The sequence below is a fragment of the Coffea arabica genome, chromosome 5e (assembly GCF_036785885.1).
Source record: "Coffea arabica cultivar ET-39 chromosome 5e, Coffea Arabica ET-39 HiFi, whole genome shotgun sequence".
Classification (NCBI taxonomy): domain Eukaryota; kingdom Viridiplantae; phylum Streptophyta; class Magnoliopsida; order Gentianales; family Rubiaceae; genus Coffea; species Coffea arabica.
Window position 1 is genome coordinate 4,809,644 of NC_092318.1, and position 21,554 is coordinate 4,831,197.

Sequence of the window (21,554 nt, forward strand, 5' to 3'; positions counted from 1 at the left end):
GGCTTTGAATTCATAATATGAGACCCATACTTAACTCACAGATACATTAAAGTTTCGGATCTAATTTATACAGAGTTAACTCATAATTATACATAATATGTACTAGAATTGAATTCACACCCCATGTGTGTGCAATAAAAAAATACATAATATTTATAGTCATATATTTTAAATAAAATTTTTATTACTAAAGCAATATTTAAGCTTTTAAATATTTTTTTCATAAAATAATTTTATATTGGTAATTGTAATGTTTAGGAGTAGTTATGCTGAAAACATATACTTAAATAGTTAAAAATAAAAATAATCATTTGTAGTTATAGGTAGTTAAAGTAAAAGTAATTTTTATAAGGGCATAAAAGGAAATTTATAAAATGACGATAAATGTTAACCCAATGTTAACTCCAAACTCCTTACTCAGACTTTATATATAGTATACATATTATGTCATATTTATTATTTATACATGTAGTGGGGCAAATCCGCGCATGACATGTGTCAGGTCGGTAGACCACACGCGGCAGGTCGGCAGTAGGTACCTCGAGGCTGGCATGGGCCAGCTCGGCCTAAGAAAGCCAGCTCGGCATGTCGAAGGTCTCCTATGATGGGCTTGATGGGCCGCCGTCTCCGAACATTTAGGGGCCGCCGCGGGAAACCCTAGGAAGACTCCGAACCCTAAGGGAACTTTGACTCTCATAAGGAAACTACAACTCGAACGGTCCTATATATACTCCGCTATCAAGACTACGCAAGGTAGGCTCACAAGTATTCTCTACTATTACTATATCCTTCTACGGCCAAACTAACTTGACCGTCGGAGTTATCCCAGGGACATCAGTCCCGCCTGCGTTCTTTCTTCTCAGGTCACCTAGCACGATCCCAGCTCGATTTTTCCAATCAGGTCGGCCGCATCAGCTCGGACACGATTTTTGGCAGTCGCATCAATTGGCGCCGTCTGTGGGAAACACGTTACACTTCATTGCGAGTCATGCCGAAGACTAGGTCGCAGAGGAACGCTGGCGGGTCCAAGGGGACCGAGCGTGGTGGCTCCCAAAACCCCTCTCGGGGTCCAACACCCGGAGAAGGAGGGGCAGGGCCCTCACGAATCCCGCCTGAACAACTGGTTCAGACAGTGGCCGAAAACCTGCCCACCTTCGAGGCAATCATGAACTACCTCAAAGAGCAGTTGGGAGGTCATCAGGACAAGGAGCCCAAGGTTCAGGGAGCAGATCCGTCAGAATCCCGAACTGGGAGTCCCACCAAAACTGGGGCCAAGCGAGCACACCGGGAAGTCACGCGTGAGCAAGTCGAGGTCATGGAGCCTTCTCACAAGAACTCCCGGACTGAACACCCGGAGCCCGTCCGGAGGCTCCCCAGGGAAGACCTCTCCCCCCGGAGAGAGAGACAGCAGGTGCGGGACGAACTGGACCTACTTCTGGACCCAGAAGCGGACAGGTACATTGCTTCCCCCTTTGTGCTCGATATCGAGGAGTTTCAACTGCCCGCGAAATTCAAAATTCCGAACATGAAGCCTTACGACGCAACTACGGATCCGGAAGACCACCTGTTTGTGTTCATGACGCAGATGCGTTTACAAACAGCCGCGGATGCGGTCAGATGCAAGACCTTCCCAATGTTCCTAGAAGGAAGGGCTCGGCAGTGGTTCCAGGGGCTTCCCCCTAGATCGATCAGTTCTTTCACTCAGCTCGCACGGCAGTTCTCAGCACAGTTCGTTTCTTCACGAGCTTATTCTAAAAGCACCGCGCACCTCATGACTATCCAACAGAAGGCCGAGGAGTCCTTGCACGAGTACATGGTGCGCTTCAATAATGAGTCCCTTCAGGTTCGAGATCGCGACGACAAGGTGGTCATGGCCGCCTTCATTAACGGGCTGCGCAAGCAAAAGCTGTACACCGAGCTGGTGGAGAGACCTCCCAAGACAGTTCGGGAGATGTTAGATCGAGCCCATGAGAAGGCCAACGCGGAGGAAGCCAATCGCCTTAAGAGTGCACAAGAAAAATTGAGGGATGACAAGCGCAGGAAGGGCGCCGACCAAGTGAGGGCACGGCCTGACCAGGGAAGGAGGGGTGCTTATGACCGCCTCCCCAGGAGTCGCCCGATGGGAGGGGACAAGTCCTGGACTGGCCTCACGGCACCCAGAGCTCGAGTGCTCGCAGTAATGGAGCAGGAGGGGCTATCCCGACCTCCTCGACCTTTGGTTGGGGACAAAAGCAGACGGGATCAAGGTCTGTATTGCGCTTATCATCGGGATGTGGGGCACGATACGGAGGACTGTCGTCACCTCAAGAAAGACATTGAAAAGCTCATCAAACGAGGTCATCTGGGGCAGTTTGTACGAGAGGAACGAGCTGACCAGCAACGGGGAAGGCCCAGGTCGGAACGCCCGAGCTACCTGCGGGACCGGCCTCAGGGGCCCCGCGGCTGAACTCCCGAGCAGGAAATACAGAACCTGGCGGGGGTGATTAACACCATCGCCGGAGGACCTGCGGGTGGAGATAGTCATGCAGCTCGGCGGCATAACCGTCCCCCTCCCACGGGGGAGAGCTCGGCCAAGCGTTTGAAGATGTATGAGGAAATAATCTATGGACCTGAAGACGCAGTCCCTTTGGCCTCTAATAACCATGAAGCCATTGTGATAGAAGTCATCACCTGTAACTTCAAGGTGAGGAAGGTGTATATAGACAACGGAAGCGCCATAGACGTGCTGTATTATAAGACCTTCAAGGAGCTGCAGCTGGAGGATAGACAGCTCGTACCGGTCCGAACTCCGTTGATCGGCTTTGCTGGTCCTCCGGTGAGGCCGGAAGGGATGATCACTCTCCAGGTCACGGTGGGGGTGTCCCCGAAGTGCCGAACGATTCCGGTAAACTTTGCGGTGGTTAAGGAGCCGTCCTCCTACAACATGATCCTGGGACGTCCCACGTTGAATGCCCTCCGAGCTGTTTGCTCCACCTTGCACCTCAGTATGAAATTTCCTACTTCTGATGGGGTGGCTGAGGTGCTGGGAGATCCAGAGGTGGCAAGGGCGTGTTACATTGCCACCCTTAAGGGCAAAGAAAAATTAGTAGCTCAGACGATTTGTCTGAAATCCTGGGAACCCCTGGAGAGGGGGGAAAGATTGGAGACAGATGAGGGATTGGTCGAGCTACCCGTCCAGCCCGACCGACCCGAGCACACAGTGAAGGTCGGCGCCGGCCTGGGTGAGCAGATCCGAAGTTCTTTGGAATCTCTCTTGGAAGAGTATGCTGAGATTTTTGCTTGGAGTGCTGATGATATGCCCGGAATACCCACCGAGCTGGCAGTCCACAGACTACATGTAGATCCCAACGTCCGACCAGTGAAGCAGAAAAAGAGGAATTTCGCTCCTGAGCGAAAGGAGGTCGTTAAGAGCGAGGTGGGTAAGTTACTGGAGGCTAAGATCGTTAAGGAAGTCTATTATCCTACCTGGCTAGCCAACCCGGTGCTGGTCAAGAAGGAGGAGAAAGCCTGAAGAATGTGTGTGGATTTCACTGACCTGAATAAGGCTTGCCCGAAGGACTGTTACCCACTCCCACGGATTGATCAGCTCGTGGACTCGACAACGGGCTACGAGATCTTCTGTTTTTTGGACGCCTTCAAGGGGTACCATCAGATAGCTTTGGACGAGGGGGATCAGGAGAAGAACTCGTTCATCACGGAGGACGGGACCTACTGTTACGTTACCATGCCATTCGGGCTGAAGAATGCAGGCGCAACCTACCAGAGGTTGGTGAACAAGCTGTTCAGAAATCAGATCGGCCGGAATCTAGAAGTTTATGTGGATGATATGTTAGTGAAAAGCCGAGCCCAGGAGCAGTTCGTCTCCGACCTGAGGGAGATCTTCGAGGTCCTTCGGAGCTCGCGAATGCGCCTAAACCCCAAGAAGTGTACTTTCGGGGTCAGGTCGGGCAAATTCCTGGGCTACATGATCTCTAAAGAGGGGGTCAGAGCTAACCCAGACAAAATCAAGGCTATCACGGACATGGCTCCTCCTCGAAATATAAAGGAGGTACAACGATTGACAGGGAGGATGGCAGCCTTGAACAGGTTCCTGTCCAAATCGGCAGTTCGGGGAGCGCCCTTCTTCAAGGCCCTGAAAGCTAATCGGCAGTTCGAGTGGAGCCTGGAGTGCCAAAGGGCATTCGATGAGCTGAAAGCCCACCTCGCACGGTTGCCGGCCCTGACCTCTCCAGAGTTGGGGGAGACCCTGTTCATCTACTTAGCTGCGGGAGAGGGGGCCATTAGCGCAGTATTGGTGCGAGAGGAAGAAAGAACGCAGAAGCCGGTGTATTACGTTAGCCGCGCCCTGCAGGGGACCGAGGCAAGGTACTCGGCGGTAGAACGCTATGTTCTGGCATTGGTACATGCAGCTCGGAAGCTTAGGACGTACTTCCAAGCTCATCCTGTAGTGGTCATAACGGACCAGCCCTTGAAGCAGATCCTTTCCAAACCCGAGTCCTCGGGACGGATGGTAAAATGGGCTGTGGAGCTGTCGGAGTATGACTTGGGCTACCAGCCCCGGACCTCTATCAAAGCCCAAGCATTGGCAGACTTCATAGCAGATGGTGTATCCTTTGGATCGCCTGAAGCGGAGGTCAATCAGGCCAGTGACATGCAGGCTATGAGGAACAGGGGAGTTGGTAAGGAGGTACCTGCCGGGCAAGCAGCTAAGGCTTTACCGACTCACGAGGCTACCAAGGCCGTCCAGGCCCAAGAAGCAGCAGAGGTCTTACAGGCCGAAGATGCTGCCGAGGTCACCCAGGTCACACAGGTAGCGGAGAGAGGACCGTCCGGAGAAGCAGCTGAGGCCCGGCAGGCCGAAGAAGCTGCCGAGGACAGACCGTCCAGAGAAGCGGATGAGACTCAGCAGGTCAAAAAAGCCGTCAAGGATAGGCAGGCCGGAAAAGCAGTGGAGGCCGAGCAGACCCAGGGAACTGCCAAGGCCGGAGAGGCCGAGGAGGCAGCTAAGGTCGGACAGGCCGCCGATGCTGACGAGGCCGGGCATCTTGAAAAAGCAGACAAGGCTAAACTGGCAGGGGATACTATCCAGGCTAGGAAGGACGCAGAGGCGGTGGAACGAGCAGGTCCCACCTGGACATTGTACGTGGATGGTGCGTCGAGCAAAGAGGGGTGCGGAGCAGGTCTCCTCCTTATTAGCCCTATGGGGGAAGAACTGCCCTATGCACTAAGATTCGACTTCAGAGCCTCTAATAATGAATCAGAGTACGAGGCTTTGATTGCAGGGATGGAGATAGCCCGGAAGTTAGGGGCCAGGTCGATAAAAATCTATAGTGACTCACAGCTGATAGTGAACCAGGTGTGGGGAAGCTACGAAGTCAAAGCGGGGACGCTCAGAAGGTACGTAGCGAAGGCACACGAATTGAAGGGTTTGTTCGAGCAGTTTGCGCTTGAGCAGATACCGCGGAGCCAAAATAGGAGAGCTGACGCCTTATCCAAACTGGCCTCCACCTCGGCAGGAGGCATAGGTCGGGAAATACTGGTGGAGATGGTTAAAAGTCGAGCATATGACCAAGTCAGCACGGCGGTCATTCAGGTAGTGAGCTCCTGGATGGATCATGTCATTCAGTATTTAGCTCAGGGAGAGCTTCCACCAGACAGGACAGAGGCCCGCAAGATCCTCCTCAAGTCACAGAGGTATGTACTCACACAAGGGATTTTATACAGGAAATCTTACTTGCAGCCCTGGTTGAGGTGTGTGACGCCTGAGGAAGGTAATTACGTCTTACGCGAGCTGCATGAGGGCATCTGCGGCAACCATGTCGGCCCGAGAGTATTAGCCAAGAAGGGGATGTTGGCGGGGTACTATTGGCCCACCATCTTTAAAGATTCAGCCGAGCTGGTAGCCAGGTGTAGGTCTTGCCAGCTACATGCCCCGATCCATCACGGCCCCACTCAGGAATTGATTCCTCTCAGCAGCCCGTGGCCATTCTTCCAGTGGGGAATTGATCTGTTGGGGCCGTTTCCCCGAGCTCCAGGGGGTTGTGAGCACTTGGTGATAGCCATTGATTACTTCACCAAGTGGATAGAGGCCGAGCCCCTTAACACGATAAGCAGCAGGTCGATTCAGAAGTTCCTTTGGAAAAGCATAGTTTGTCGATTCGGCGTACCAAGGACTCTCGTCTCGGACAACGGCAGACAGTTTGCTGATCAATCTCTCCGAGAGTGGTGTACGGAGCTCGGCATCCAGCAGCACTTCACTTCAGTAGGGCACCCCCAGGCCAATGGGCAGGTCGAAAACGTAAATAGAACCATCCTGCATGGCTTGAGGACAAGATTAGAGTCCGTGAGAACTAGTTGGCTGGAGGAGCTACCCACCATACTATGGGCTTACCGGACAACTCCTCGGACGGCCACCCAGGAAACCCCATTTATCCTAACATATGGGGTCGAAGCGGTGATTCCAGCAGAGGTTGGGGTACCCTCAGGTAGGGTGCAACACTTTGTGGCTCAAGACAATGATAAGGAGATGCGGCTTAATTTGGACCTGGTCGAGCACCGAAGGGAAGAGGCGGCTATACGGATGGTTAAGTACAAGGGCCAGGTCGCACGCTACTACAATGCTAGGGTAAGGCGCATTTCTTTCAAGCCAGGAGACCTGGTGTTACGCAAAAACTCCGTTAGCCGAGCTATGGGCACCGGTAAGTTGGACCCGAACTGGGAAGGTCCCTACGTGGTAAAAGAGGCTGACCGAGCGGGTTATTGTAGGCTGGCCCGCCAGGATGGAAGCGAAGTTCCACGTACCTGGCACAACTCAAATCTGAAGCTTTTCCTTTAGGGGCTTGCCCGAGCTGAAGTGCTCAGCTGGACAGGTCGGCTCTATGTTTTATTAGTTCACTTTATTGGTTCACTTTATCTAGTTGGGCCTATTTTGGCACCACTCAGTTTTGAGGCTTTTTCTTGATAGTTCGTCCGAGCTGAGGTAATCAGCTGGACAGGTCTGATCTTCACTTCATTAGTTAGCTCGGCCCGTATTAGAACGGTTCCAATGCCCGAGCTGAGATATTTTTATGTACCCAAAGACTTTGAATAAAGGAAAATCTTTACAAGTGTTGGACGAGAAAGGCCATCAGAGGCTATCTATTTCATTTCAAAAAGAGGAAAAACATCGAGGGGGCCATACAAAAAGTGAGCTGGCCGAGCTCGCCCTAGTCTAATAGACTTATCTAAGTCACTATCCCTAGTTCTCCCCTTGCTGTTCTTGCTCTTGCTCAGGGGAGGTCGCAGGCAGGGCAGGGTTGGCGACCAAGGCAGCCAGGTCGCGCCCATTGGAGTAGCCCGTGACGAGTCTGTCAATCTGGTCAGCAGCCTGGGGATTATAATCAGGCCATCTGCTCAGGTCAAAACCCGGCAAATTCAAAGACTGAACATCCGCCATGGCCTTGGTGTAGCCAAGCTGCAGGACGGGGCCATTCAAGATGGCCAAATCATCCATAAAGGCCTCGGACTTCTTAAAATCTCGAACGCCTAGCTGGCGCCCTTCCGTCCTGGCCGCTTCCACTAGCTCGACTGATTTTTTCTGCTCACTCTCTAGCTGGGAAGTCAGCTCGGCGGACTTTTTCTTCTCAAGCTCGCAGGCGGCCTGGGAGTCGGCAAGCTGCTTTTTTGTTGCCTCCAGCTCTGCCTCGGTCGTTTCGAGCTGACCGGACAGCCTGTTCTTGGCCGCATCAGCCTGGGAGAGATTCTCTCCCATGTTTTCATATCGCTGAGCCAGCTCGGCACCGGCAGCGTTGAGCTGCAGGTCCAACTATGAGAAGTCTACGGATTAAAGATACTAATAAAGTACCAAGTGAAGAAGCTACCTGGGCTGCGCTCAGGTAGTAGTGCGACAGCAACTCGGAGTTGGATGCGAGCTGGATCAAGTGATGGTCGCGTGGGAGCACCGAACCTTTGACGAGCTCTCGAGCAGCCTCTGGAAACTGAGCTCGGTCATTCATCGACAACCCCCACTTCGGGCAGAAATGGAGGGGGTGGGGATGTGTGCTCAGCTCGGTGGGGGGCTTGAGAGGAATGATGTTCCTCGTCCGCCACATCGAAGGGGGCGACTCAGATGAGGCCTGCAGCTCGGCAGTGTTGACCCCATAGTGCTCCGTGGAAGCGCCAGTAGGAGATGGTTGGGGCATAGGTGTAGCCGAGGTGGTCACCTCGGTCCTGGCTTTCTTGGCGGTGGTCTTCCTCCTCTTCTTTTTGGGTTCCTCCAAGGGGGTAGACTGAGCTGCGGGAATAGGCTTTGGTGAGGGAGGAGCCACGTCACCAGGAGCTGAGGAGGGTACCGAGGTAGCCGCGCGCGAGCTGCCTGTCCCCCCTATGTTCAGAAGCTGGGAGAACCTCTTCACTGAGAGCAAAGAAAGGGGTCAGTTCGTGCGACAAAGGAAAAGAAAGGAAAGCAAGGAAAAGAAGATCAAAGGGATTACAAGCTGTAAGCTCCTCGGGGGTGAGAGGTCGGAGGTCAGGCGCAGGGTCGTTCACCTCTGCTCGAATCAGTCCCGCCGACCGGAGCTGGGCATTGGTAAATTCCTTCACCGATAATCGAGCATCCGAGCTGACCAGGAGGTCCAGTTCGGCCGCAGGAAGAGGTGAAGGAATGGGGTCGGACACCTAGGTCTCCTCCCTCCAGGTCAAGGGAGGGAAACCCGTGTTCTTCACATAGAAGAACTGAGCTTTCCAACCCTTAATGGAAGAGGGGGTGTGCGTGAACAGCTCGCGGGTTGGGAGTTCTCCCCCGCTCCTGCGAGCAAAATAGAACCAGCCATGAACTGGCCTGCTCACTTTCATCTGAAAGAATGACCTGAAAAGGTCTAGGGAGTATGGAATTTCGAGGACTCGGCACATAATAAAAAAGCCGAGGATCGATCTGATGGCGTTTGGAACGAGCTGGGTTATACGAATTCCCCAGAAGGTTAGAATTTGGTAAAGGAATTGGGGAATGGGAAGACGGAGACCAGCTATGAGCTGATCCCTGTAGATAGCCACAACCTCAAAAGGAGGTCGGCAAGCGTACTCCCCTGGTCGGGCAGCCCTGGCCTCAAACTGAAGGGGGATATCATACCTCCCCACCAGCTTGTCGACACTTCCCTGGTCTAGGATAGGGGGGATAAGCTCGACTTCCCCGAAGTCGATATCCGGCCCCCTGGAAGGTCCCGCCCTGGTCCGAGCTGGAGTTACCTCTAGGGGAATCCCTATGTCGGCAGCTCCAGCGTCAGGCCGGACAGGTTGGGTGGGTTGGTCCATCTCTAAAGCAGGAGAATGAATGGGGGAAGGTAGGTACTCTAACGAGCTGGAAGAAGAAGAGCTAGAGGAGGAAGAGATTATTTCTATAGGTGCAGGTCGGACTACTCTACGCCTAGGTGCCGAGCTGGTGATGTCTGAGTGCGTGGAGGAAGAAGACATAAAAGGGAAAAGAAGACTTACTAGTGGATGAAGAGCTGATATGTGCTTAAGGGAAAGCGCTACTCTGGAACTCTCTAGACAGGGAGCGAGCTGGTAAAATTTGTGAAGGAGGAGAAATGAGAAAGGAAGCATGAAAGTGACGTCTGGTAGGGCCTATTTATAGGCCACCAGGGCGGGAAGATGAAGAGTCCCGAATTGAAATCTCAAAATTTATTGCTGAGAAACCGTCACCTTGGAAAACGTTTGAGCTGACAACTACCGTCATGGGCGGACGTGACCCCTGAAGTGACGGTTATGACAGCATGCGTGGCGGTTATCCGTACAAGGTGCACGGTCGTGGGATCGTGGGTCCCATCCCTGGCAGACCTGACGCCTCGAGATTTGGTCTAAATTCACGCGACCCCTCGGTGACTCTAGGCTCAAGGGGGGCTAGTGTAGTGGGGCAAATCCGCGCATGACATGTGTCAGGTCGGTAGACCACACGCGGCAGGTCGGCAGTAGGTACCTCGAGGCTGGCATGGGCCAGCTCGGCCTAAGAAAGCCAGCTCGGCATGTCGAAGGTCTCCTATGATGGGCTTGATGGGCCGCCGTCTCCGAACATTTAGGGGCCGCCGCGGGAAACCCTAGGAAGACTCCGAACCCTAAGGGAACTTTGACTCTCATAAGGAAACTACAACTCGAACGGTCCTATATATACTCCGCTATCAAGACTACGCAAGGTAGGCTCACAAGTATTCTCTACTATTACTATATCCTTCTACGGCCAAACTAACTTGACCGTCGGAGTTATCCGACATCAGTCCCGCCTCCGTTCTTTCTTCTCAGGTCACCTAGCACGATCCCAGCTCGATTTTTCCAATCAGGTCGGCCGCATCAGCTCGGACACGGTTTTTGGCAGTCGCATCAATACACATTTAATAATTAATAAATAATAAATTAGGTATGTTGTAGTATGTATAGATATTAGATTATACACATCATTATACATATATATATAATTTTATTTATTTACTTATTCAAAACAGGTTCTTATTGAGTTGAGCCTAATATGATCCAAACACGACTCACAATTTAATCGAGCCTCATGTTTAAACACAAGTTCAATGCAGTATAATAATATAAAAGACTTGGCCCTAAATTTTTAAGGCTGAACTCGATTTCGCCTAACCCGTTGACAGTTCTACATTTGGCCAAGCTATGGAGTTCATAATTCAAACTACAACTTCAAAGTGTTTTTAGTTGTTAACCTATATTGGGACGAATCAGCCATTCTTCTTCATTCACTATGTGCATATGCATTTTCTTCAGTTAGTAAGTAAATTTTATCAAATGAATATAACAATATTACCTGAAAATGAAAATAATATTACTCAGTCACCGATCTCAACTTCATTTATGAATATTGCGAACTCGAAACGCAGAATTATGGGTCTTGAGTATTATCCTGTTATATCTTTTATTCTTTTACAAAAATGATGCTTATCCTCTGTGTGACAGGCAATTTACCAACAATTGTATAAGAGTGAAAAACCCCAAGAGAGAAAAATGCTTTGATGCCTTTTCAAGAGTATCTTTGAACTCGAGTTTGACTTAATCAGTTTGAACTCGACTCAAATTCGATATTGACTAATCTCAAGTTGAACTTTGATTCAAATTACTCGTGAGCGGTTCGAATTGTATGCAGTTCTAGAGAGGAGCACGGCAAAAGCTGGTGTTTAGACTAATGTAGGAATGTGCTTGCAACAATTTGTGTACCATTTTGGGCTGACAGATTATTACTCAAGTCCGATTGGCTAAAGACAGAACAGGACCAAATCCTGGATGAGGTTGCAGTTAAAGGTAGGACAATCTCAATTTTGACTAAACCGCCACACGTTGTAGTTTTACAAGCTACATTTTGAATATGACTTCCCTCCGTTACACCATAACAAAATTATTTTCAATATTATACCAAAATACATGTATTCTTCATTAAATATTTTATTATACATAGAAAATGAAACTGAATTGACTAATTTTTGCCATTCGATTAGTTGTTGTTACCAATCTCATGGTTTTGACCCATTTTGACCATCGAAATATTTGGACAAAAAGTTAGATTTGATTATTAAGTATGTTGATGTACTTACTGAACAAATATAATAATTTGATTTCGTAACAATTTTAGTCATCAAAACGTAAACGTATGTATAAATTTAAAAAAAGTAATGGGGAGTAACCCAATCCTTTTTAATATGCTATAGAAACGCATCAATAATCCATAGAAGGTAAGTGTTCGTGCTAATATAGCATGTCCAAACCAAGGCACAAAATTTCTCCAAGAAAAACAACAAAAGAACCTGAGAACTAACTCAATCTCTCCGCAGAAGAGTCAGTCTTTATATTGCATGCATGGTAATACATTAGCATATGCCTCATAGAATCAGGCAATGTTCAAGAAAGTGGTCACAGAAAGACGAAATGATGAATTTCTGATGATTAATTCCTTGAATTATAATTTTACTCGGATACGTAGTATACAAAATATTCTTAGTTAAAAAATATATTAATTCTAGAAATATGTGAAACAATTGTTGTATTATAAGAATGTATGCATATATATATATATATATATATGTACCAAAACATTTAAAATTAGATTAGATCAAGGGCACCAGATAGCATTTGTACATTGTAATATAGATAATTAAACCACAAAAGTAGACAATAATGTACCACATGAATAGACTCACATAACACAAGTATGTGTGAGTATCGTTCAACAATTGGTTCGTGGGCTTGGGGCTTGAGAAGAGATGAGTTGGATGATTCGGAGAAAGTATAAGTAAGAGATTTCGGATTCAATCCTCTCACTTATGCTATAAAAAAAATTAAAACAAAAACCAAACAAAAAATTGCTTGGGGCAATTGTAGAGGTGCCTCATCCCTACAAGTTTGAATTGAAGAAAAAAAAAAAAAAGGTGGTAGCTGTTGCAACATGGTCGAGCTACCTTGAAATTTGTCGACAAAATTAAGGTTGGGCTTTGCATGGAGTGTCATGTTTGGACTCAAAATTGAACATCAAGCCTGATATGGAAATGGACCGTCTTAGGCGTAAGATCGGCTTAGCCCGAAAGAGGCCTGACAGGCTTTGTCAATTTTTTAAAGTGTAATCAATATTTAGTGGATTAGTTTGCATACTACTAGTTGGTAATATTGTTATATTAAGTAACTAAAATTTTGGTTTGTATAATTGCAATCAAATATCTTTTTGAACAAATAGCGTTCAAGCCAGCCCAACTTAATGCCAGATGTAGTCTGAGCATGGGCCTTCATATTTTTGACTCACACAGCTTCAAGAGCGGAGATTATTTGGGTATTACTCACTTCTTTTAAAATTTTCTTTTAGAATATTTTGTGAACCATGTTTAACATTTTAATCTATACTTTAAATTTATACACATCACATTGTAAAAGTATTACAATAATTTTTCTATAAGAAAAAAAACTGTTCTAAAAACACAACCAAATCGAGACCCAATCTATTATTGTGATCAAAATTGTGTCGAGTTCGGCATGATCGATAAAAGCCCATTTGACACTAGACAAAACAAATTTTTCCCACGTCATAGGCCCACATAAAACGAGAGACGTTAGCCACAAATGTAAAATGGTTCCAACACGCTACTACTCACGCTACACATCCCATCATCAGAATGTGCAGCTAATTAATCAAATTAATTTTTTTTTATCGACACGACATATTTAATTCTGTGAATCACCACTGATTCAGACAGGTGCTTACGTATCCGCTGGCGAAACATTTTCAAGAAAATCTGAATATTAGAACGTAGATTAAGAGATTTGATTCCTTGACCTACACCCAAGTAGAGTTTTAAAACTCTTTTGGTGGCCAACTACTCTAGGCCCACATAAAACGAGAGACGTTAGCCACAAATGTAAAATGGTTCCAACACGCTACTACTCACGCTACACATCCCATCGTCAGAATGTGCAGCTAATTAATCAAATTAATTTTTTTTTATCGACACGACAGATTTAATTCTGTGAATCACCACTAATTCAGACAGGTGCTTACGTATCCGCTGGCGAAACATTTTCAAGAAAATCTGAATATTAGAATGTAGATTAAGAGATTTGATTCCTTGAACTACATCCAAGTAGAATTTTAAAACTCTTTTGGTGGCCAACTACTAGAGTAGTTGGTTATCAAATTAATTTGTTTGAATATGCATGTTTTTTAGATACATATATGTGAAAGATTCCAAGCACTTATTTTCAGCCATTTTTTTATCTCTTCAATACAAATTTTTATCACAAAAGGTGCTACAAGAAAATTTTCCTAAAACAACCAGAAAATGAATACACCAGAGTTTTATAAGTTAAGTAGAAGGAAGGCAATTGACCAGAAAATTTAAATCAGAGAATACAATATGCCTTTGAATGCTTGAAACCAAAAAGGCGTGAAATAAAAGCCATGCCTGTATTTTTTTTCTTTTTTTTCGATAATCGGTAATAGTTTATTCTATACCTACTCTTACTCCTACTCTACAGTCATTTATTTATTTTGGTAATAGACCATGGCTTCCTTAGTTAGGGTCAACTACGTGCCATGCATATGGTTTCGTATAGCATATTTTGTATTTTGTCATTCATCATAAATTTTTTCTCCTTTTGTCTCCAAAGTCGTTAGTCAACTCTAGCAACACTAATCTCAAACAATGCCTTGCACGTGATTATTTTTTAGGGATAAAATTGTCATATCAAATTTTACATAATTCAATCCATAATCCTTCACATTTTATAAAATAAATTTTTTCGTCACTCACATTTTACAAAATGAATTTTTTCATCCCTCAAATTTCACAAAATGAATTTTTTGATCCCTCATTAACCATGTGTATGAATAGTTTTTTTAAAACTCATGTATATATCCATTTAGTTATACCTGAATAGTACGAATAGCATGTAATATATTTTTATTTGATTTCACATAAATATATTAATTGTAATTATACACATGCTATTTAATAGATATATACATGGGTTTAAAACTAACAATTTTGTTTTAAACCCATGTATATATCTATTTGATTTTGTCATATGAACTTGTTCAATATTTGTGGCCTTTTCTCTTTTGGTAATAATTCATTTATTGCGTTGTATAATAAGGCTATCTAATTAATGGGTCTTAATTCGAATTCTATAGTTATGCTAACAAATTGCAGTTTAAATTTAAAATTTCTACTCGTTACCTTTAAGACCAACAATTGAATTACTTGCTTTGTGATTGTCTTAAAAATTGAAAGTGCCAATTATTTACTTCCTTTTGTTTTACTTTTACCTTTTTATTTTTTCTATCTAAATTTAATTCGATATAAACACTTGACAATGTTTCGGATTAAATCTCTTCTTTGTTTTCAATTTTTGAGTAACATAAAATGAACATGAGTGAAAAACTAACAATTTTTTAAGATTCATGTATATATCTATTTAATTTTAGCTAAACAGTATGAATAACATGTAATATATATCTGTTTGATTTCGTCTAAATAGGCTAATTATAGTTGTACACCTACTATTCGTATTATTTAGGTAAAATCAAATAGATACATACATGAGTTTAAGAAAAAAACTATTTATATACATGATCAATGAGAGATGAAAAATTTATTTTGTATAATTGAGGATGGAAAATTTTATTTTGTAAAATGTAAGGAACAAAAAAAATTCATTTTGTAAAATATGAGGGACGAAAAAATTCATTTTGTAAAGTATGAGGGACTATAAATTGAATTGTCTAAACTTTGATTTGACAAATTTGCTCTTAAAAAATGATCACGTGCAAGGCGTGTGGTGGATTTTGGTAAAAAACTAATCGAAAACTTAGATAGGGACCAAATTTGACCACTATGAATTTGTAAGGGACGTAAAATTATACTTTTAAAAGTGAGAGACGAAAAAAATCATTATACATAATATGAGGGACGTTTTGAATGATTTTTCCTATTATTTTTTATATATATTTTTACAATCGACATACCTAAAAAGGGGAGAAACAGAGATTTGGCTTCGAAAACTTCCAAGTCATTTTCAATATATTTTCCTCAAAGGTACCTTTCTCAAATTTCACCGGTTTACAACAAGGATATTTTGGTCATATTGACGAATTTCACCAACAGAGGGAGAAAAATGAGAAAATAATTATCTTAGGGTTTGAAGTGCAAAATACACATACCTTAGGGGGTTTTGGTAATTAACCCCTATGGCGGCAAAGGTTCGGACGAGATGGTATAAATTTGATTGGGACTGGCTGAGCAGTGGAAAACTGGAAACTGGAAATGCCTCATTGAACGTTCCTCTCTTTTCCAAAATCTCTATTTGCGCTGGTTTTCCAGTTAAATTCGTTTTAGTACAAATACTCTTCTGTTGCCGCGAGCGAGAATGAGTTGAAAAGATGACTTTTTTGACTAAAACAATGCGGCAGGGGTTTTTCCAAGTGAAGATGTTCTTCACTAAGATGATCGGAGTAGCGGTTTGGTGTTGTTCTAAATTTTTTTTGGTAAAAAAATTGATAATAATGTTGGTTTCTTGGAATTTTTATTAATTTGTTTGCTTTTCAGTGATAGTTGAGGTTTTTTTTGGGCTTAGTTTTGATTTTGTGAGCAAATATGATGATTAAAACAAAATGAAATTGGCACGTAATATGCTGAAATTGATGAAATGTATAGAAGTACTTGATGTTTCCTAATAATTGGGGTGAGTAAATGGAATTGGAAATTATTGGATATTATTTGTTGGTTTTAATTGAAGAAACCGAAAGATTATTCTGTTATTCGCACATTGTTATGTTTGTTTGAGTTATTGTTCATTTTCCTAAAATTGGAATTTTCAATGTGAATTAGAGTAAATTTCTTACCTTTTATCAATTCAGTGATATTTTTGGATTTCATGAACAGTTGGGCATGTTGAGTCGAAATTGGAGTTCTTTTTCATCCTTACCACTGTCTGGAGGTAATTTTTTTAAAATGTAATTCTATCATCTGAATTTAAATTTTTTATTTTCTTATTGCCGTTGTGGGATTCTGATCGGCAAAATCTTGTTTTGTTTGGGATAAACCTCTGAAAAAAAAAATGAAGAGAATGAGGATGCACGAGCTAAGTTGATTGGAGATCAAGACTTGGGAATACCAATGCCCCAACGTGGATTCAACTTGAAGGAGCTCAAGGATGAGGTCTGTTTCTCTAGTATGATCTTCAATAGTAACATGTAATATTCTTCCGTGTTACTGATTAGTTAAGATAGGTGAACTAATTATATTAGGTCTGTTTATTTTGTGCATTGAACTTGCTCTGGTTGTCATAGGCTACAAGAGGCTTCCTGTTTGATTTCCTCTGAGATTTGCATTTTTTTGGATTATACAGATATAAATCCATGTAGAAAGACTTTGTGGAATGCCTGCTGGCTTATAATTCTTTCTCTTCAAGTTTCAGGTTACCATTCTTGATAAAAATGAAACGTTTATGGAATTTTGGTTTTTGACTCCGAAGTTCTTTAACTGCCATATGATTGTTTGTAGATTTTGCTAGTACTGTCAGATTAAGTAGTATGGAACAATTGAGATTTTCTATTTGGTTATCAGTGCATTGAGCTCCATGGAGTTTTATTATTCATGCCATCATCTCATTTTAGAGTTACTTTTCCCTGCTGCTAAATCTAGGATAAAATCCTAGTTGGTAAATCTTCTAATAATTAAGGGTGTGCCATTTGCTGGATTGAGATTCAGTGAAAATTAACTTTAGATACATCTTTCACTATTTCAGGGCAGCATTATTCACTTATCTACTATGTGGAGACTAAAGGTATTTACTGTTTTCGGCAAACTATGCTGCAGGCTTGTAGAACATTACGTGAAACTCCTGCAAATTTTTGCCAAGCTCCAGAGAAATGGAACAATTTATCAGCTCAGAAGGGAGGCTGTGAGAATTCAAGATGTAGATCATGGATCACCAATACATCTGTTGAGGAACGCGACTTAGAAGTGAAATTTGAGCAGCCCCTGACACCAGTGAAATGTTGTGGGCGGTGGGTAAAGGTTTCTGGTTCATTGGAGCATAAATCTAGCAGGTATAATACCTGGCCTCCCTATTAGTCTTTAGAATGTGTCATATTTGGGCATGACGTAGAATGGTAACTTACAAGGTATTGCAGAACTCTCATTTTTTTTTTCTGTACTACATAAATTCTAATCTGTTCTCTTTTCTTACCTCTTCTTTGGTTTTCTTTTTTGTCTCTAGATTTCTCCCCTACATGGTTTTTATAATTTACTAGACATAGCTCAAGTAGAACTTTAAGCTTATTCTACTAATTTGGTTGAACATAAACTTTATAACTTTTATTGGTTTTCCGTCCCTGTTTTTATTTATTATGGTTTGTATAATTCAGTAGGCAGACGTTGGTTCATGTATAATCTTTTTGTTTGGAGTTAAAAAAGGAGTAAGTCTCTTTTTTGAACAGGTCTAAGGAAAACACTAGGTATTCCATGGGAGAGTTTGTTATAAAAGCTGATCATTGTCTTTGCCTTCCGAATTCCTTACTATACAGTGCTTTATGGTAGTTTATCTTGCTCCAAACATCAGAACATTCCTCTGTTTTATTTGCCATTTACTTGAAACTTCAATGGTTCTTGACATTTTTTCATGTTTTGATTCTGAAGTTGCATGACTAATAGGCAAAATGCTGGAAGAGTTTCTACTAGCTCAACTGAAGGCAAAGAAATTGAGGATGCTGGATCCGTCGAACTTATTGCTAGTTCGAGAAACGGCCTTACAGGTTCATTAGCTACACCCAGGGATATTTCTCCATTCATAATAGGTGAGAACAAGTCTGTGGAGTTTGATTGTTACTCTGATACTTCTTCAGTTACATCAGAAAACTATTCATCTGAAACATCTACTCAAAGCTTGAATCAATCTGGATCAGCAAGCAATTTAAGTACTGCAAATTCTTCCTGTTATCCAACCCCAATCAAACTGTCTGATAAGATGCAAACATCTGGAATAGTTTTCCCTGTATATCTAGATGCTTTTGGACAGGACAAAAATACTCGTATCACATCTCTGTATTTGTATTCTGTCTTGAATCCTGTTGAGAATTTCTCTCAGTGGAAACAGTTGAAGAATGAAGATACTAATGATCATCAGAACAGTCACATTAAAGAACCTTGTGTACGTGTTGATAAGGAAACTCCTATGTCAGATGTGGGGACAGGTGGAACTTCAGCGGGACAAGAGTTGAAGGTAGAGGCAAGCTGGTCCTCTTGGTCCTCTTGGCCAAGAGCACTTTTCCGAGATCCTGATGGTGATCCCGAACATAATGAGTTTGCTGCTGGTGAAAACTCCCATTGTTGTAGAATTCAAGTAGATAGGTCCATTCTTGGGATGGATGCCTCTGACTGGGATAAAGATGAATCTCTTTTGGAATTCCATGATCAGGTGGGTGCGGTGACTAGAAATCAGACTCCTTTATCATCAGCACTACTGTCTGAAGGTATTCTCTCATGTGATTCTGTGTTATTTATTTGATTTTCTTATTGTGTTTGTGGGATTCTGATGGGAGAAATCTTGTTTTGTTTTGGACAAAACTTCGCAAAATTGAAGAGACTGATGATACTCCAACTAAGTTGAAGGAAGATCAAGACTTGGGAACGCCAAAGCCTGAACTTGAGTCCAATATAAAGAAGCTCAAGGATGAGGTCTGTTGCTCTAGTATGATCTTCAATGCTAAGATAGTAGATCCCTTCTTGTTTTAAGTCAGACTAATTCATTAAATTTGGTCTGCTTATTTTGTGCATTGAACATGTTCTGGTCTAGAGTCCTTTCTTTTCAAGTTTTGTAATATTGTTCTTGATAAGATTAAAATGTTATGGCCTTGTCATGACAGATAACTTTGGGCTTAAGTTTAAGAGTTCTGTAATTGTCATATGCATGTTTCTAGGTTTTGCTAGTACTCTCTGCATGTGTAGCATGGAACAGTTGAGATTTGCTGTAATAGTTACCAGTGGATTGAGATCCATGGAGCTTTGTAATTTATCTCAATTTAGAGTTATTTTTCCCTGCTGTGAATGCTTGGATAGAATTTTAGTCGGTGTATATTCTGATTTTAAGGTGTGGGCTATGTGCTGGATTAAGTTTCAGGGAAGAATACACAAGTGCAAAGAGGTTTCACCCAAATGGTGGGATGGGAATGGAATTCCCAATACAACACACAAGTACAGAGAGGTATATCTCTCCGTCCTGATCGTTCCTTTCTTCTCTTCCTATTTTGAAGTTTTCTTGCCTCTTTCTTTTCTCTTAAAAAATGAAGAAGAAAGCTGGTAAATTTGATTATGTTTGCAGGATCGGAAAGTTTGTTGGCATGAGACTCCTTTTGAGGAGAGACTAGAAAAAGCCTTGTTTGAGGAGACTTTCATCCGGCAGAGGTATGCATGGCTTCTTGCGCCTCTTAGAAATTAGTGTTGAATATCATTATCAATCTTTTTGGTACAGTCCTGTAGAGGTTAATAATGTGTTAAGCTGTGTCTGTAATTTTTTGTTAGCTGGGCATCAAAGACATTAGTTTCTCCCTGTTCGGTCTTTAAAGCATATTCCTGAACGACTTCTCTGTGTCTGAAAATTTTGACATATTTTGTCTCTGTTCAGGAACTCCTCAAAGTCTTAGAGATTGTGATAAGATTTGGGCAAATAACTCTATTTTGTTTTTTCTAAACCAAATGAAACGATCAGTAAAATGCTATTTTCAATGAATTTATTTTGTTCCTGCTATTCATGATTGAGATAATTGGGATTCTACGTTTTTTTTTCTTTTCTTTTCTTTTTTCTTTGGTGAATTGTAGGCGTCAAACCAGCAGGGCGATAAATTTTGGAAGCAGCTGAATTGAGGTATTAGTTAAACTAAGTGGGCTGGAAATTCCTTGTTCTGTGCTTATCAGGAGTTTGATGTTTAATATTCTGCTCTTGTTGAACAAAACTTTTAATTTAATTCCTGCAATTTGTTAATTTTTATTTTTTAAGTTTTTGTAGATTGTAGGCATTAAACCAGGAGGGTGGTACAAGCAGATTTTTATCGCTACCTTCAAGCATTTCAAGACTGTAGTTTGAGCATAGTGTTTGTACAGCCAATTGAATCGGAAATTTATTAGTAGTTCATGCTTACACGGAAGATTGTGTTATGGATAGATAAATCGGCATATAATCAATATATCTGCTTAAGTTGTACAAAAGATACTTTGTACTGCATGCTTAGACGATGAGGAAAGATGAGGAATTGTAGATCATCCACCCTGTCCAATTTCCGTTGCCTTGATGAGTAGCTTTGTATATCAGGATATTCTCTTTAGATCATCACTTATTTTCTTGCGAAATACTTTGCATGAATACCAATATCAGATTGGTCTTACTGAACCTCGCATTGGCATTTCCGTGATTTGTCAGGTTCACTTAACCATCTAAAGTAGGCACCTGAACTGTCTTCATCGTGCATAATAATACATCCCCAATGATAAATTGCGCAGGCATCACCATTAGTGGTACTTTGCCATCTTGGCCATTTCCATTGCCAAATTCCATTTGCGCAGCCATTGTCATTCACGGCATTTCCTCTAGCCATTTTAAACTTGGACCCCTTGCTCTTTTCCCTAGAACAATTATAGAACTAAGATAACTTCAAATTGAAAAATCCACCATCAAGCTCTACCAGACTAAGGCCTTGGCTGTCTCGTCATCCTCTTACATGTATTCTGGGGTCTGACTTGTGAGTCAAAACATAAAAAACGCAAAAAATATGGGTTGAGTAACGTGTGGTTCAAACACTGCACTTACCACCACTGTTGAGTTATGCAGTTCTCTTTTCTCTAAGACCTAATCTTTTTGTTTTAAGTGTAAGTGTGAGCTATCAAATTCGGTACCTCTTATTTATATTTCCTCCTTCTATGTGATTCAACTCATTTCTCCCCCGAGCTATGCAGTTTATTTATACATATAAGTTAAAAATAAAATGGCGCATGCAATTCTTGCAAAGCTTTTAAAATATACGCAGAAAAGATGGT

General features: G+C 42.9%; 2 protein-coding genes across 4 annotated transcripts; both read left to right on the plus strand.

Annotated features, from left to right (window-relative positions):
• The first annotated feature begins 2,584 nt into the window (after window positions 1–2,584).
• LOC140006838 (uncharacterized) lies at window positions 2,585–3,511 on the plus strand. The gene has a single exon (XM_072049503.1). The coding sequence runs from the start codon at window positions 2,585–2,587 to the stop codon at window positions 3,509–3,511; it is 927 nt and encodes a 308-aa protein (XP_071905604.1).
• A 12,277-nt stretch (window positions 3,512–15,788) lies between these two features.
• Window positions 15,789–20,729, plus strand: LOC113722708 (protein JASON-like). Of its 3 annotated transcripts, none has more exons than XM_072048110.1 (11): window positions 15,789–16,009; window positions 16,407–16,461; window positions 16,588–16,682; window positions 17,343–17,575; window positions 18,165–18,322; window positions 18,707–18,997; window positions 19,108–19,202; window positions 19,615–19,728; window positions 19,846–19,928; window positions 20,343–20,388; window positions 20,530–20,729. In XM_072048110.1, exons 1-10 carry the CDS (start codon window positions 15,905–15,907, stop codon window positions 20,380–20,382), a joined length of 1,269 nt encoding a protein of 422 aa, XP_071904211.1. In that variant the 5' UTR covers window positions 15,789–15,904; the 3' UTR covers window positions 20,383–20,388; window positions 20,530–20,729. The 3 variants fall into 3 exon arrangements, with proteins under 3 accessions (XP_071904211.1, XP_071904212.1, XP_071904213.1); XM_072048111.1 differs by having other exon boundaries at window positions 19,639–19,728; XM_072048112.1 differs by having other exon boundaries at window positions 19,645–19,728.
• Window positions 20,730–21,554: the final 825 nt, after the last annotated feature.

Excerpts from the sequence above, each read along its gene's own strand:
- LOC113722708 (XM_072048110.1), top strand. The coding sequence starts at position 15,905 with ATGACTTTTTTGACTAAAACAATGCGGCAGGGGTTTTTCCAAGTGAAG. Across the intron at positions 16,462-16,587 it reads ATCCTTACCACTGTCTGGAG|AGAATGAGGATGCACGAGCT; the intron begins GTAATTTTTTTA and ends AAAAAAATGAAG. Across the intron at positions 19,203-19,614 it reads TAAAGAAGCTCAAGGATGAG|GTGTGGGCTATGTGCTGGAT; the intron begins GTCTGTTGCTCT and ends TCTGATTTTAAG.
- LOC140006838 (XM_072049503.1), top strand. The coding sequence starts at position 2,585 with ATGTATGAGGAAATAATCTATGGACCTGAAGACGCAGTCCCTTTGGCC.